Consider the following 15,385-nt stretch of genomic DNA (forward strand, 5'->3'; position numbering starts at 1 on the left):
TGGAATGTGACAACTGCATACAGTTATTAAATTTAAAGAACTTCACTACATAATGACTGAAATTGCTTGTGTCATCCAACAGATGTTAACTATAAATTGCAGGAAGGAAGTTTAGTTACGATTAACTAACCCTGAAAGCACATTGTAACATTTTTGAACCATATCCCATATTTGCTTAAGCAGTTATATACTTCAGAGATTAAGAAGACTTTTTGTGACTTCTTTTATTAAAAACCCCCCAACATTTAATCAAAAAGCACTATGTGGGATTTTTAATGTTTGCAAAATGCTGAGTTTTGTAAAGGACTACATTTCTGCAGGAATAATTTACTCCTTTACTAGTTTTAGGAAGAGAGGAGTAAACATGAATGCAATTTTGAGCCCTAATTTAATAAAGGCTTATATTTTCATATTTGCTGTGCATTTTAGAAGTTTGTCAGTGAGATCTCTATGGGAATATAAATTTTAAGGTTTTCTTAAATTGAAGACATAAGATGCTGTACTTTTTTAGAATATTTTGAAAAGTGTCTAACATGAGAACACTGATGAGCACAGGCTGCTGTTTAAGAACAATGTCATTTAATAACAAGACTAAAAGAATAATTATAAATATGTCTATTAAATGCTAGCTTAATTTCTACTCTTCCTGGTTGCCAGGATTCCATTGTCCACCTAGTACTTAAACTGAAATTAATATTTATTCATGTTTATTAGTTGAGTTAGGGGCAGAGCTCATATTGTCTGATACCAATATCAAAACAGGAGTTATGGAACACACTGGTGGGGAGACACATTTCCTTTCTCTGGTTTATATGGCCTCTGCCCTTACATTTACTAATTCATTTGTGCTTGGTTCGTATGTGTTTTCAAAACTCTACACATCATTAAACTTTATTGAGTATGTTAGTGTCTGCCACCTTGAAGTTAAAGAGAAGTCTTCTTGAAAAAATATAGACTGCATCATCACTGTCCTTCATGGCTGAGAAATGACAAGCGAAACATTGGCTCCAGAGCTGTTTTACCTGGAGCAGTAATCAAAAAGGAGACATTAATTTTTAATCATTTTAAACCACATAATTGTTAATTTTTAATTATACACTAAATATACAGACACTGAAAACAGCAATGTCTGAAATTCAGGTGCTATTCTGGGAATTTTATCTCCAGCTTTTTCTGTACAATAGATGAGAGTGACAAGCAATTTACTTAGGCTAGTGAGATAGCCAGGACACTGTGTCTCCCTGATGTGAGCATCAGTGAAAGCACTGTTTGTTTTTTCTTGAGAGGCCACCTTTAGCTGTATTTTTAAAAATAATGAATTATCAGTACTACAAGTGCTGTAAAAGGTTCCTGTTTCTGATTGTCTGTAAGTTTCTAATTGGTATTTTTTGTACTGTAAGCTATGTCTTCATCAGAATCTGCGATGGCCTGTCTATATTATGGCTATATATTTATTTTGTCAGATTTTTTATTTTCCTTATTTGGACATACCTCCCACTTCAAAGAACATTTTACATCCAGTTATGGCTTTACTCTTTTGTTTAAAGCTGCCAGGCTTTGGGGAGAGTGGGGTATGGGAAAAGAAGGGGGAGGTTTTAGGTGTGCCTGCATGCGTTCATGTAGGTATGTACATGTGCATGTGAATATATATATTTTGCTCAACACGGGAAAAGTGATAGTTGTCCCTAGTACCTTGTGCCAATGTTGTGAAGCAGCATGCAGATTTTCTTTAATGCTTTTTTATTAGTTTTTCTCATTTTTTTTGTTATAAAAATTAAAATCTGACACGGTTGATGAAAGAGGAATTTCCTCTGACTTGGCAGATATCTTGTGTGTGCAATTATACGTCAGTTTTGTGACAGTTTCGGTCAGACTGTCTGGTCCTCTTGGCAGAACTAAACCTGTAGCTTCTTCTCTTGTGTGTTTTCTCACTAACTACATATTTGTGGTCTCTGAAAAAGCTACTGTTGCATCACATCCTACTAGGGTTCTCCAGGAATCCTGCAATTTCTGCAGGAATAAAGTCCTTATTTTCTTATGTCTTCCATGCATGCAGCCTGTCTCATCTCCCTTAGTATCGTGGCACCTGAAGTGAAAGACACAAAGTGCTTATTAGGAGGAGTCATCCCTAACTGCTTACCAGAAACAGACTGAACACAGGAGATGAAGAAGGTGCTGTCTTAAAATGTTTCTAAATGTCACCTGTAGAGCAATGAGGTTGGAAGTGATGACCTGTATTCAGGTCTCTATTTCCAGAACCAGGGTTTGAAGATTCATCTTGGGTGTCTTGATGAGTGCTCTACTCTGCTACTCAGAGTAAGAGATGTTGCTTCTTTGTCATCCCGTGCCTGCCCTTTGCCTATAGTAGGTACGCTCCAGGCATTCAGTGCTGAGCAGCCCTTGTGCGTAATGCCAATGTGAACACTCAAGGCTTTGATGGCACATGGATGGGAACTCAGGCCATAGCAGGATTACTGCCTGTGGTCCAAGACTATAAATGCAGCTGCACAACTTTAGGCACTATGAAAAGTGGTTGTCAGTCTAAGTTTGATGTCATGAGACTCGAAATGTAGTTTCAGGCTTGGGGTAGTTTTGCCCACCTTGCTGCCAACTAAAGGAAAAGCTAGGCTCACTCTGCTAATGACCACAGTCTGATGGCACCGCTAAGTATCACTTAATTGTTTTGAGGATGCAGAAGCTTTTTGGTTTCTGTTTTTTGCGATTGCACTATTTATTTCTACAAACTTTCAGTGTGGCCTTTTTTTCATGAGCGTATTTTGAATTTAAGAAAAGCTTTCGTGAGAACATATTCCAAAGAAGAGCTATTTTTAAACAAGATAACAAGACCCAGCGTTCCACCCACTGAATAACACTTGGCCAGAAAATGTGGGACATTTCCGTAGAGATATAAATTGTCATAAAATATTAAATTTCACTTCTTTGTGAGTATTTCCTTTGAAAAGCCGTTGTTATTCCTGCTATACCAGTCTATGAATAAACAGATTTGAACAGCTTTTCTTTGAGATGCTTTTAGTTTTTAATTCTTTAAGTTTAATCAATTAAAAATATGTTCCCTCTAAGAATGCATGCTACTTGTCCCACTGCACTGTGGCAGGGTGTTGCAGATTATTTTTTTAACATATCGTTGTATTTCTACTTACAATTTATTTTCACAGCATCACAGAATCACTAGTTTGGAAAAGAACTTTGAGTCCAACCATACCTGTCCTCTACTAAACCATATCCCTGAGCTCCTCATCTACCCGTCTTTTAAACACATCCAGGGGTGGTGACGCAACCACCTCCCTGGGCAGCCTGTTCCAATGCCTGATAACCCTTTCAGTGAAGAATTTTTTCCTAATGTCTAATCTGAACCTGCCCTGGTGCAGCTTGAGGTCACCCCCCATCCACCCTCTGTCCTATCACCTGTCACTTGGTTCTTTTTCTTTCTCTCTCTTTTTTTTTTTTTTTTTTTAATAAATGGACTTCAGTAAGTTCAGAGTATTTGAGTTTAATTTGATCCAGAACTTGAAAGCAAAAGAACTTGATGTAATCATCACTGTGTATACTTTGAGCTAGCACCTCGCTCACACTTGCGAAGCATCCTAAGATATCTTCAGCTACTCAAAGTAGGCCAGTGCTCTTTGTCTGAAGTCTGCATCAGCTTTTTGCTCTCTTTCTGTCCAGCTAGTGATAGAGTGGCCCTCAGCAACACACATAAAGACTGAAAGGTGAATGCATGACTGGAAAGTACAAAAATTTGTATTCTTTTTATGGTAAGAAGGTTTATGACAAGGAGTCCCTGATGATCTGTGATAGACAGACTTCAGTTTAGGACTGGCCTAATGTTGTTTTGTAGTCCTCAGACACTGTCTTTACCAGGAATAAGACATTTTCTATGGGTGCAACAGTACTTCCATGGAATAGCAGTTAGACAAAGTCTGCACTACCTGTGGCAGAAATTCTTTGAGATAAGAAATATTAAAAATATTGATAGAAGAACCTCAGTATTATTATTATCATTCCACTATCTTAAAGTGTGTAGTTTATGGAATATGGAAGCTGGAAAATAGTGATAGAAAATTATTGTTTCCCATATGATCGTATCAAGGCTTCCAGAACTCCCTCCCAATCAAGTAACAGTCCACCAGATTAAAAATTCAGTTTTAGTCATAAAACTTAATAAAATGGGTGGTGTGACAGATTTATATGATTAGTGATTGGAAAAATGAGGGGCTTTTAATAGGAAAAGTGGATTTTCACTCTGACACAGAATTTAATTCTATCACTATTATTAAATCTTTACAGGCCAGATGATTCTTTTCTTTTTAGTGGCAAATGCTGCCATTATTTTGTAGTTATAATAAATAGCATGTAAGCATGCTTGAAATGGAAGACCATGCAAAGATTATTAATATTTATAAATAAATGGAAATTATTACTATAGAATATTTATTGATTAAGAAGACTCTTAATATTCTATGTGCATTCCACAGGCTGCCAAGTTTCCTGAGTCTGTCCAGAGGATGCCCTAAGTTAGATTGTAGATAAACTGTATTAAGATACCGTAACAGGCACGATTGCCACATGTCCCTTTTCCCTAGGAGCCCGGAGCCATTCACTGCTCACTTCCTGGCAGGCAGCGACCCTGAGTTCCTCGTGCTGCCACAAGCTGGGGAGCTTCTTCCAGCGGGCACGGAGGGAACCCCTATAACAGTGGGATTCAAGCCAAGGATGTACGGCAAGAAGCATAGAGCAACGCTGGTGATTCAGGTAAGCCTTCTGGAACACAGTACTCCAATTTGCCTTGAGGAGTGGAAGGAAAGAAAAGAAATCCCGTACAAGACAGCAGCACTGAAACATGCAAACATGCACTGTCATTATTTTACTACTTTCCACTACAGACAAGAATAAAACTAAATTCTGAAAACTAAATCATGACAAACTGGAGAAAAAACATACTGTATTTTAATGTTATCCCTTAGCCATCAGTACCAGAGACAGGCTCTTATCCTGATACATTTACCCCAGCTCCATAGACAATGTGGCAGGATGGCTTTTCACAGAGAATCAAAATAATTGTATTAAGAGTTGGTGCAGAATATATAAGTAATTGAATATGGGGGGGGGGGGGGGGGGGCTAGATTATTGATTTTATTTGCAGTATACCTCATAGGATGAAAGGCAGTAGAAGCTAGATATTAAGCTGTAAAAGGCAGAATTTCAGAATGCAAAGCCAGGAGTTACTGTTTAAAAATAAGCTTTAAAAGAAACAAAAAGAATTTGCTGCCAAATAGCTTCTGTAAGTCCGAAGGTCAGGAAACATCTGAAGACAGTTATTCCCTCAGTAGTAAAAATGTTCTTATTACTGTAGGAGTTAATTCTCAAGTTTTAGGTCATTCTTTAAAAAGAAACTTTGTCAAACAGTAGCAGGAAGCACCCCAAACTTTCTACAAATGATGGTTTGCACTTTCAATCTATTCTGTGTATGCTGGCAATGCTTTCAGGGTCCTATATTAAAAGTGAAAGAGCAATATTGATTTAAAAATTATGATGATCAAAACAAAGTAGATAAAAGGATGTGTAGAAAATGACTATAACATTTTATCTCTCTGAGTGACAGCTTGTACAATAGTGAATAAGAAATTAAACTCCTAGAAAAACATGAGGGCCCTTAATCCCCCCTACCTGTTTTCTTTTACCATATTAGACATTTGATTAATTTAGTCTTTTTACACAAACAGCCATGATGCTTATCACTCTTCCCTTTGAAAAAGAAAATAACTTACTGAATTTATTTTTTATATTTACATAATACCATATGGCACATCTACAGAGCTCAGAAACTGCTAATGAAGTTCTGGAACTGAACTCCTGGTTTTAGGCATGACACACGTAAACACGCTTGCCGTGTTTGCCTCTGGATTAATTCCCATCACTAACACAGCGCTTTAGCATAATGAATTTGTCTGGATAAACATGATGGTCAAAGAATATTATTAGCTTTCTAAGATCTCAGACAGTAATCCAAAACTTACTTTTAGGAATTTATGAGTACATATGGGCTTCAAGTATTTGGATTTTTAACCTACATCTAGTCAGTCTCTGGTTATGATCTAGGCAGACAGCTCTTTACATCTCTGCCTTTCATGCTGTGTGTGGGTGCAAGAATCACTCACACATATTACATACGCATATCAGATCACATCTTGTCCAATCTGTTCCTGTATATTTGAAAATATGTTGAGGACTCTTAATGCCCACAAGTGCTTTTTGTTGTTGTTGTTGACCAATATTGCACCATTACATTATGTTAGAGATGTTTCTAATGTTGCGATGCTAATTGAAGTACGAAGCTGTTTCTGTAGTTTTGATGAGGCTTGTGTTCCCTTTGCTCCGATTGGTTGTGCAATCCTGTTGTGTTGCCCCTTTGCTGTCCACGCGGACTTTCATTCCCATCATTCTAACGTGAGCCAGAGCATCTGTAACCATGTATAATTCTGCTGCTGCGCTCTCAACATTGACCTGAAACAAGATTTGATGACATGTTGAGAATGCCAGATACTCATCGCTGCTTTTAGTTGAAATAACTTTCATTAGTGACCCGGGTGAGACAGATTCAGTTAGATGGCTAAACAGGTATTAAATCGCTCTTATTTGGGGAGTAACAAGGAAGGCTGTGAAACGCAGGCAATGTTGGACCCAGCACTGAAGAAGCTCTCTTGCACATATCCTTTGTAGCCAAAATACTGGCTGAGGCTTTCAACTATTTTTAGAAGCAGTGAGGAAGTTTCTTTTCTTTTACTGTCGCCTCTCTGCTGCTGCTGGTGCTGTAGTAAAGGGCTACAGCACTCTGGCTGTAAAATTTCCTTTCATTTTTTGGAGGTAAAGTCACAGCCCTAACAATAACTTCGTTTCATCATTAAATTCTATGAATAGTGAGTTGCAGAACTGTCATTTTTGTGTGCTTCAGTGAAAGGTGATAATTAGGCTGTAAAGTAGCAGAGAAGACAGTGTAAGTTCTTTATGTTGGTCATTACAATTGTGTTGTAAAGTAAAATGGGAGTTTGGGATTATAGAGAAAGATCCTACAGTGATTGTTTTTTTCTCCTTTGTTGAAAACATTAACCACAAATATTGTACATGCAAATTTTTTTGTTTAGTCACCCTGCTGAGAACCCAATCCCGAGGAGCTAATTAGTGCTGAGATTAAAATTTGTCTTTACAAGAATTTAGTGTGTACATTTTATTAACTGAATATGTATGTGTGTATATATATATAGTTGAAATAAATGTAGCCACTTTTATATTTTCTGCACACAAATCAAGTACTTCATGGGATATTTTGTGGATTCTTTAAGAATTTAATATTCATGCATACTTACAGTAGATTTTATTAATAGCAGAGAACCTTAATTACTTTGCTGAAGCAATTAAATATTCTTTAACCATCATTAAAACTTCTATTCTCAGTCAGCTACGTATCAAAACAATTGAAGTTAGACACTTACTTGAATAGCTGTTAGGAGTCTTAATTTTGCAAAAGTGACACAGAAAATTACTTCAAAAAATTCTCTAGATCAAAGAATGAAATATAATAAACAGCCAGTAAAGAAAAATAATCATCCTTGGTTTTGTACTTGTGAAAGAGAATATCATAATCTAGTCAAGCTACAACTAAGAAACAGTGACTTGATGCATGAAGAGCATTTTAAAATAGGTATTATTCCATAATCAAACTTTCACGTTTATAATAGCTTTCATAAACAGTGCATTTTCAACTGAATAAAAATGTGTTGCCACTAATGATAAATGCAAGAACATGCTTCTTAGGTAACCTGCAAAGTGCTGTGAGGAGAAAAAGGACTTCCTCAGCTGCAGTGACATCACAGAGCTAGGCTGTGATGTGCTGGTAAAGCTGCACAGAAAAGAGACAGAGCGTAGGGTTGGTGTGAGGCAGCTGGGGCAGGCGGGTGCTCTGAAGGCATCCCAGGCAGGAATCACAGCCAGGCACGAGGTGGAGCGAATCCTTGGAAAAGGGCGTGTTCGAGTTGGCTGATAGTGAATTTGCTTGCACAGTGCTGGATTCAGCTAGAGACCCAAGCAATTGCTTTGTAATTCATGGATGAGACTTCTAAGATATTCTAAAGCACACAAAATAAGTCTTACATGATAAAATAGATGTCAGAGTAAACCAGATTGCAGGTGACATTATCAAGCCCTCCAGAAGTCAGGCTTGTGCACCTTTATTACTGAATAATCACTAGTTTAGCCTATAAAAGATAGCATATCAGAACCATTTGTCATGCTGTTCTGGAAATAAATGATGCAGTTTGCAAGCCACAGTGCCTGGGTGTGGCTTCTCAAAGCTTGGCTGTGCAAGCTCGCACACCTCAGCAGCAAGGGGTAGTATTGGTGAAAATACGTTCGGCATTGGTCCTGGTAGACTTGTTAATTACCATTTATTCTGAGTTGTTTGTCTTAAACAGAACAAGCAAGGAAACATGTAACAAAGTTAATAGGATAACTGAAATAGTTTCACATTAAATAAGACATCACCTGTGTCCCTTGCCACTGGTTGACATTGACCTGTGTTTTATGGTTAAAAGCAGAGATACAGAAAGTTCATTACAGGCAGTAGCACATCTTCTAATTAGCAACACTGGATTATGAATGCAGAATCGATACTCAAAAATTTTGATCCTCAAGCATGAGGAAAGGTCACTTTGCTTATTAAACTATATTTCTCATAATACCAAAAGGTGATAAGAATATGGGAACCATTTCTGTATTAGGATACTCGGACCATTGTCAGTCTAGAGGGAATGGTTGATATTGACTGTGGTATATCTAACCAATGCTGCAAAACATCTAATATTTGAACTGCAGAAGTCAATTAAGCCACCTTTAATTATATCTGGAAAATTTTTTCTAAGCAGAAAATTACTGTTAACCCTTTTCTTCATTAGAGATTGCTTAGAGCCTGGCTGGCATTGGTCTGCTTGTGGCAGGTAGGGAGTGACTGCCTTTGGATAATTTGGATTTTTGGTTGGTATTTTGGGTATGGTCCCTCTTTTTGTGCTATGAGTTTTCTTGCATTTGCTCTCCCATCCACAGTTCGCATAAGCATTCGGTTTCATTTCATTCTGTATACACTGATAATAATTAGTGACTTTTGTTTGTCAACAAGGCAGTATAAATTAAGGGTCAGGGATTATTGGATGCATGTCATGGTTTAGCTCTGGCTGACAACTGAGCACCAGGCAGCTGGTGTTTAACTCCAGTGAGATGGGGTAGAGAATTGGAAGAGTGAAAGTGAGAAAGCTTGTGCCCCGAGATAAAGACAGTTTAATAGGTAAAGCAAAAAACCACACACACAAGCAAAGCAAACCAAGGAGTCCATTCCCCACTCCCCATGGTCAGGCAGGGGTTCACCCCTCCCCAGGAGAGCATGGCTCCAGCATGCCTGACATGACTTGGGAAGACAAACGTCACCACTCCCAAAGTCTGCCCCTTACCTCCTCTTGCCCCAGTGCTTTATATTGCTGAGCATGTCATCATATGGCAAGGGATATCCCTTTGGTCAGTTGGGGTCAGCCATCCTGTCCATGTTCCCTCCAGTTTCTTGTGTATGCCCAGCCATCCCACTGGTGTGGTGGTGTGAGAAGCAGCAAAGGCCTTGGCTCTGGGTAAGCACTGGTCAGCAGTAATGAAAAACATCTTTGTATAACAAAAGTATCTCTCTGTTATCAACAGCTTTTCCAACACAAATCCAAAACACAGCCCCATACCAGCTTCTATGAAGAAAATTAGCGCAGCTGAAAGCAGGACAATGGACTATGATTCTATGATTCTATGTTTTTAACTTATTTGGAATTCTTGCAAATTTTATTTGGACTTTCCTGGGTTATCACTGTTTGGAAGATAATTTGAATATCATTTACATTAAAATTCTAGAAACTTGCTCTCACTGTTTAATGCCCTCCTAATATACATTTCTCTGGCACCTAATTAACATGTTACTCAGTAGCACTTCCAGCCTACAGCAAATGCACATGGATAATATGTGTTCTGCAAATTAATCCTATGAATCATGAGACATCTGTAAGAATGGGTTAAATACAACCCCACCCAACCTTTATATAAATTATTTGTTGTCTGCTACCAATATTTGCTGAAGAAATTACTTCACAAACAGTACTCAGCCATCATAAAGGCTAAATAGCTTACTTGAATTACTTACGATATTTAGTAAAAAGTGGCAGCATGCTTCTCATTTTTTAATTCTGCAAAATGTTCTTCAGAAAGATTTAGCTCTGCAGATGGCCATTACAGGTGAGCCGACTTACTGCTCTCCACACTTCAATTAGTTTTCAGTCTTCAGGAATTTTGAGGTTCTGATAAGAGCAAGTCATTCATTTCAACCAGAAATCCTCCCTCTGACTGTCAAGGACATTCAGGCTGTGGTCTGGTCTTTCTTCTTCATTTATGTGTGAAATAGACCAAGATATGCATTGCAGGGAGCATGGGATTCTGAAATACCTTTATTTATGCTAGATATATCTTCTTAACAGAGTCTCTCTTAATATTTCTATTCAAGTACATTGTGCAGATTTTAGTACATTCAATACTGTCATCTTTACAGTTTGTAGCTACCAGTGCTAGTATTAGAATTGTTCTAGATTTGATATAATAAACTGCACTGCCTTAAGCAAAGGAAGAATTCCTCAGATTTGGAAAATTTTGACCCACTTCTTAGCCAACTAAATACTGCTTGTAAGTCAACTATTCTATCATAATTATATGACCTTTCAAGGTCTTTCTCTCACCTCTCCACCACTCCACTTTCCCAAAACACATCTGATCTGGAAACCCAAAGCAGCAGCCTACAGGCACTTGCAGAGATTCTCAGCTTGATAGGCGTGCTCTTGCTGCAGTTTCCGTATTGGTTGGAATAGTTGCAGTTAAGCTGTACAACCTTATCCTGAAGAAAATACTCATGGCTTCAGAAGCATTTGAAAACCTAGTATTTTGCCTTGGGAAATTAAGTATTCTAGTAAAATAGACGTTTCTGGGTGTCTACACAACGCACTCACACAAGTTACACTGACAGTTACAGTACCTTTTTTCCATTTGTGTAACACGATTTTCCCCTTTAGCAGAAAATGCTGAACTAAAACACAAGTCTGTCTTTTAGTAAATTAGTACATAAATGCACAATTTTTTCACAATAACTATCTCCAACTGTTGTGGATGATAGCCCGTAATTACAACGGACAGACTACCATACCTCAAGGTGATAAATTAGGTTGGGGATTGTTGTTATTACTGCTTTTTTTTTTTTCTTTTTCCCCTTCTAGCTTGATGGTTCGTATATAAAGAGTTCATGTGATAAAGCTCAGAACATTTTCCCCATTGAACCCAATGACTTTCCATCAGGGAAAGAACAATCTCCCCTGCCACAGAACTACACCTGATGCAGGCTTCAGCAGCATCAGAATAGGCAACTTTTTTTACCAAGTGACGCCACAAACGTTTTTTTCCAGAGAATGTACAGTTGAAAATATTTGTGTAGTAAACTGGAAATTACCAAAAGGTTATTACTACCCCCAGAAGGCTAAATTGGGTGTTTGCTGCTGACGATGAATAAAGTTGAAAAATGGCATAGCTCACCACTTTCATTTAAATCCCAAATTTGAACAAGTACTAACACTGTAGACAGTGAAGTTACAATATATATGTCTGTTCCTTGAACAGAAATTATTTTTGGTAACTTGCTACTCAGTTAAATCATTAGCTGAAACACCTATCAGATCTTTTCTCTCTGACCTTGAAGTGATCAATGAGACTTGCACATAGTGACTAACCCTGAGGTTAATTTTTCTTTAAACTAAATTGTTCATCTGGCATAGTAAAGAAAGATAAAGCATTTAATCTTGTGCTGAAGTTTATAAAACAATTAGCTAACTTTGCAGAGTGATTTTGGTTTTTAAAATGGCAACTTTATCTTTGGACACAAGATACCGATGCCCCACCTGCTTTTGCTGGATTTTGTCTTTACAGGCAGTAGTGACTGGATCATTTCACAGTATTAAATAAAGTTGAGAATAAAGACGAGTTAATCTGCCTTTTTTACAGAGAAGTAATATTCAATTTAAATTAGATTTTGATTTTAGCAGAATAGTAATGAAAGTTTAAAAAATTATGCATGCATGGTGAAATATCTATTAAGATCTTACACTTACTAATCTTATTTGAATAAGGCAATTCATTCAGAAGACACTATGTGAAATCAGTACAGCCCATTTTAAAGCAGAGGCTTTAAAAGATGTTTCCTTAAAAACACACAGCTCTATGTCACCTGTTATTTCAGCAGTAGCACAGAAAATATATATTCAGTTACCAAAATTCTGGGTAAAAATAATTGTCTAACAAGAAGGTAGAGACTCATATGGTGATGATACTTAAGAGTTCTGCATGCGTATGGAGCCTATATTTGAAATAGTATAAATGCTTGCTGTGGTGGGTTGGCCCTGGCTGGAGGCCAGGTGCCCACCAAAACCGCTCTGTCACTCCCCTCCTCAGCTGGACAGGGGAGAGAAGATATGATGAGAGGCTTGTGGGTTGAGATAAGGACTGGGAGAGATCACTCACCAGTTAACGTTACCAGTAAAACAGATTCAATTTAGGAAAAAAACCTCTTCTAATGTATTCCCAAGAAAAACATAGAACAATGAGAAATGAAACCAAATCTTAAACACCTGCCCCCACCCATCTTTTCTTCCTGGGCTCAACTTCACTCCTATATTAAATTCATTCCAATCCCATTTTCAATCGACAGAGTGCAATGAGTATCTAGACAAACATGCACACTACGCTTTGGAGGTGGTTGATGGCATTTATGCCGTGTGAAAGTCTGTCACAGTGTGGATGGATAATGTTGTCCCTCTTTGTAGGCCAGATCTGCTCTGTGTGCTGGCATGCCTGGCAGCAAGGCTGAGCTCTCCAGCTGGAGTGAGCACATTGCCACAGCTCCATCCATGTCAGAAACTAGACTGTTAACTAAATTCTGGAGAGAAAAGCTCATGAGCTTTGAGGTCGACTGTTGCACTAATTTCTGGATCGATTCGAGAGAGTATAGGCACCCTTTCTGACATTTTGTTTCCTTGGATGAAAAGTGACAGTGATGTTAGAACAATCATTTGTAGATATAACCTAAGGATTTAAGTTAGTTTTAAGTGACAGATGAATTACATAAATATCTAGGACTTGTAGCAGGAGACAAGTGTTCCTACAAGCCATGACTTGTGGCCTGTTCTATACAGCATGATTCAAAAACCCAGCACCAACAAACCTGCTCTAGAACCACAAGCAGCGTGGCTGTGTGATCACAGTGCTGTGCCCAGTGTGGAAAGGCAGATTTTGGGAATACAGAAATGTCACTTCTGTAACATCACTCCACTGCTTTGAAGCTGCAAAGTCATAAAGCCTGGTGTGTTCTGCATACATATGTGCTAGGTACTTGCACTATATTCTGTGTGGTATTTAAAAAAAAATCACTTGTATGACTATGTTTTAATAGACCTGCAGCATGCCAAATTTTGCCTTGGAAGCAAAAAAAAACAGTCCCAAACATAAACCCTGGGATTTCCAGTTGCTGAGGGAAAAGGAATAGATGACAAAGCATGCCTGAAGTGGGCATGCAGTGCTTTGTCCTTCTCTTGCATAGCACAAAGCTGGACATGATGACAGATAAGTAATATTTCTGTTGTTTCTATGGGTTATTTTTAAAGAAAAGGAGAACAAAAAACTAAAACCCTTCAACAGACCTTTTCTTAGATGTAATGACAGGAAAATTCCAAAGACTTGGAGGAAAGCCCCACTTTCAAGAATTAAAGTGATATGTTTTGAAAGAATAATGACTGAATGATCTGCAATAGTTACACTTGGGGTTTTAGCAAGCAAAGTTCTATTTCAGGACATAAATGAAACATGGGAGATAGACGTCAATGCAGCCTTCATATGCATAGAGATAATACTCCTGAAGTGTGGATAGATGGGATGTATAGGAAGAATCACGTACTAAGAGTCAAATACTCGAGCATTACAAGACATGACATAGAAACATATGTCCCATTCCTAGAGACCAGTTATAAACAGAACAAAAATGAAGAGTGTCATTTTCAATTCATATAAATATTTTTCAGACTAGAGATTTTGACATGAAGCTGCAAATCTGTTGTGCATACTCAGAGTCCTTTTCTCTTTGTTTTGTTCATTTTTTTAATGCAAAAATTCCACCATTTGATAATCCCAGAGCTGTAATTAAATCCTACAGTATTAACCTGAGGCATTTATATTGTACTATGGAATAATTATCTTTGAACAACATACAGACCTATGGTGTTTCCTAACCAAAAGAGGAATTTTAGATCTGCCAGGAAGCTAAATTTCTCATCTTAGTTATGCTGGGTTGTCAATACAGTTAAATGTGATATTATAGTTCTTTGTGTTCAAGGAGTGCGATTATCATTCTGGGTCATTCCAGTACTTTACATGGAAAAGGATAAATATCTTTTTTTAAAGCAGTGTAGAATGATAAATCAATATCAAGTTTTTGAGGTATGTGATCGCTGATTTTATGTTTTTTCTATGTCTGTTCACTCTTTTCAGACGCAATCAATGCAGTGGATGTATGAAATCAATGGACTGCCTCCACTGACCGTACCACCCACAAAGCCAGCAAAGGTTGTTTCTACTAGCAGTTACATAAGATCAGCCACAGTTCGACAGCGCAATTTTGTACGTGAAAATCTGAAACTTACAACCACTGGAGTATCCTCACCAGTCAAGGGGGCACCTTTGGTCCTGAGGAGAAAGCAGAGAAAGCAATGATCAATTAAATCTCTGGTGGGGAGGACACTTGATTGTTTCAAATAAATTCTGATGCTAAAAGTGAGAGTATGGGGGCGTTTTGTGTGTGTTTGGCTTGGTTTTGTTTTGTTTTTTAAATAGATATGCTACACACTGATAGTGTGCTTTATGTGGAAGATTCAGAGTTCCTGAGACCTAGACATATTCTTATTTTTCTATGAGGGATTTTGGATGCCTACCTGACAGTTTATATGCTGTGGTTTAATCCCAGCCGGCAACTAAGCACCACAGAGCTGCTCACACACCCACTGCTGGAGGGATGGGGGAAAGAATCAGAATAATAAAAATTGAGAACACTCATGGGTTGCAATAAAGTAAATCAAAAGCCAGACACACAAGCAAAGAAAACCAAGGAATTAATTCCCTACTCCCTGTGGTCAGGCAGGGGTTCAGCCATCCCCAGAAGAACAGGGCTCCAGCACGCCTGATGCTGACTCAGGAAGACCAATGC

General features: G+C 38.0%; 1 protein-coding gene across 1 annotated transcript in view; it reads left to right on the plus strand.

Moving 5' to 3' along the window:
* CFAP47 (cilia and flagella associated protein 47) overlaps window positions 1-14,895 on the plus strand; it is a gene marked incomplete at both ends in the record, with an annotated part of 308,599 nt that extends 293,704 nt beyond the window's left edge. Inside the window, 2 exons of the mRNA XM_084279564.1 lie at window positions 4,605-4,773; window positions 14,674-14,895. Of these exons, the coding sequence (XP_084135690.1) occupies window positions 4,605-4,773; window positions 14,674-14,895 (391 nt within the window). The remainder of the gene's footprint in view (window positions 1-4,604; window positions 4,774-14,673) is intronic.
* Window positions 14,896-15,385: the final 490 nt, after the last annotated feature.

Source organism: Gallinula chloropus (genome assembly GCF_964237585.1).
Source record: "Gallinula chloropus genome assembly, chromosome: 1".
Taxonomy (NCBI): Eukaryota; Metazoa; Chordata; class Aves; order Gruiformes; family Rallidae; genus Gallinula; species Gallinula chloropus.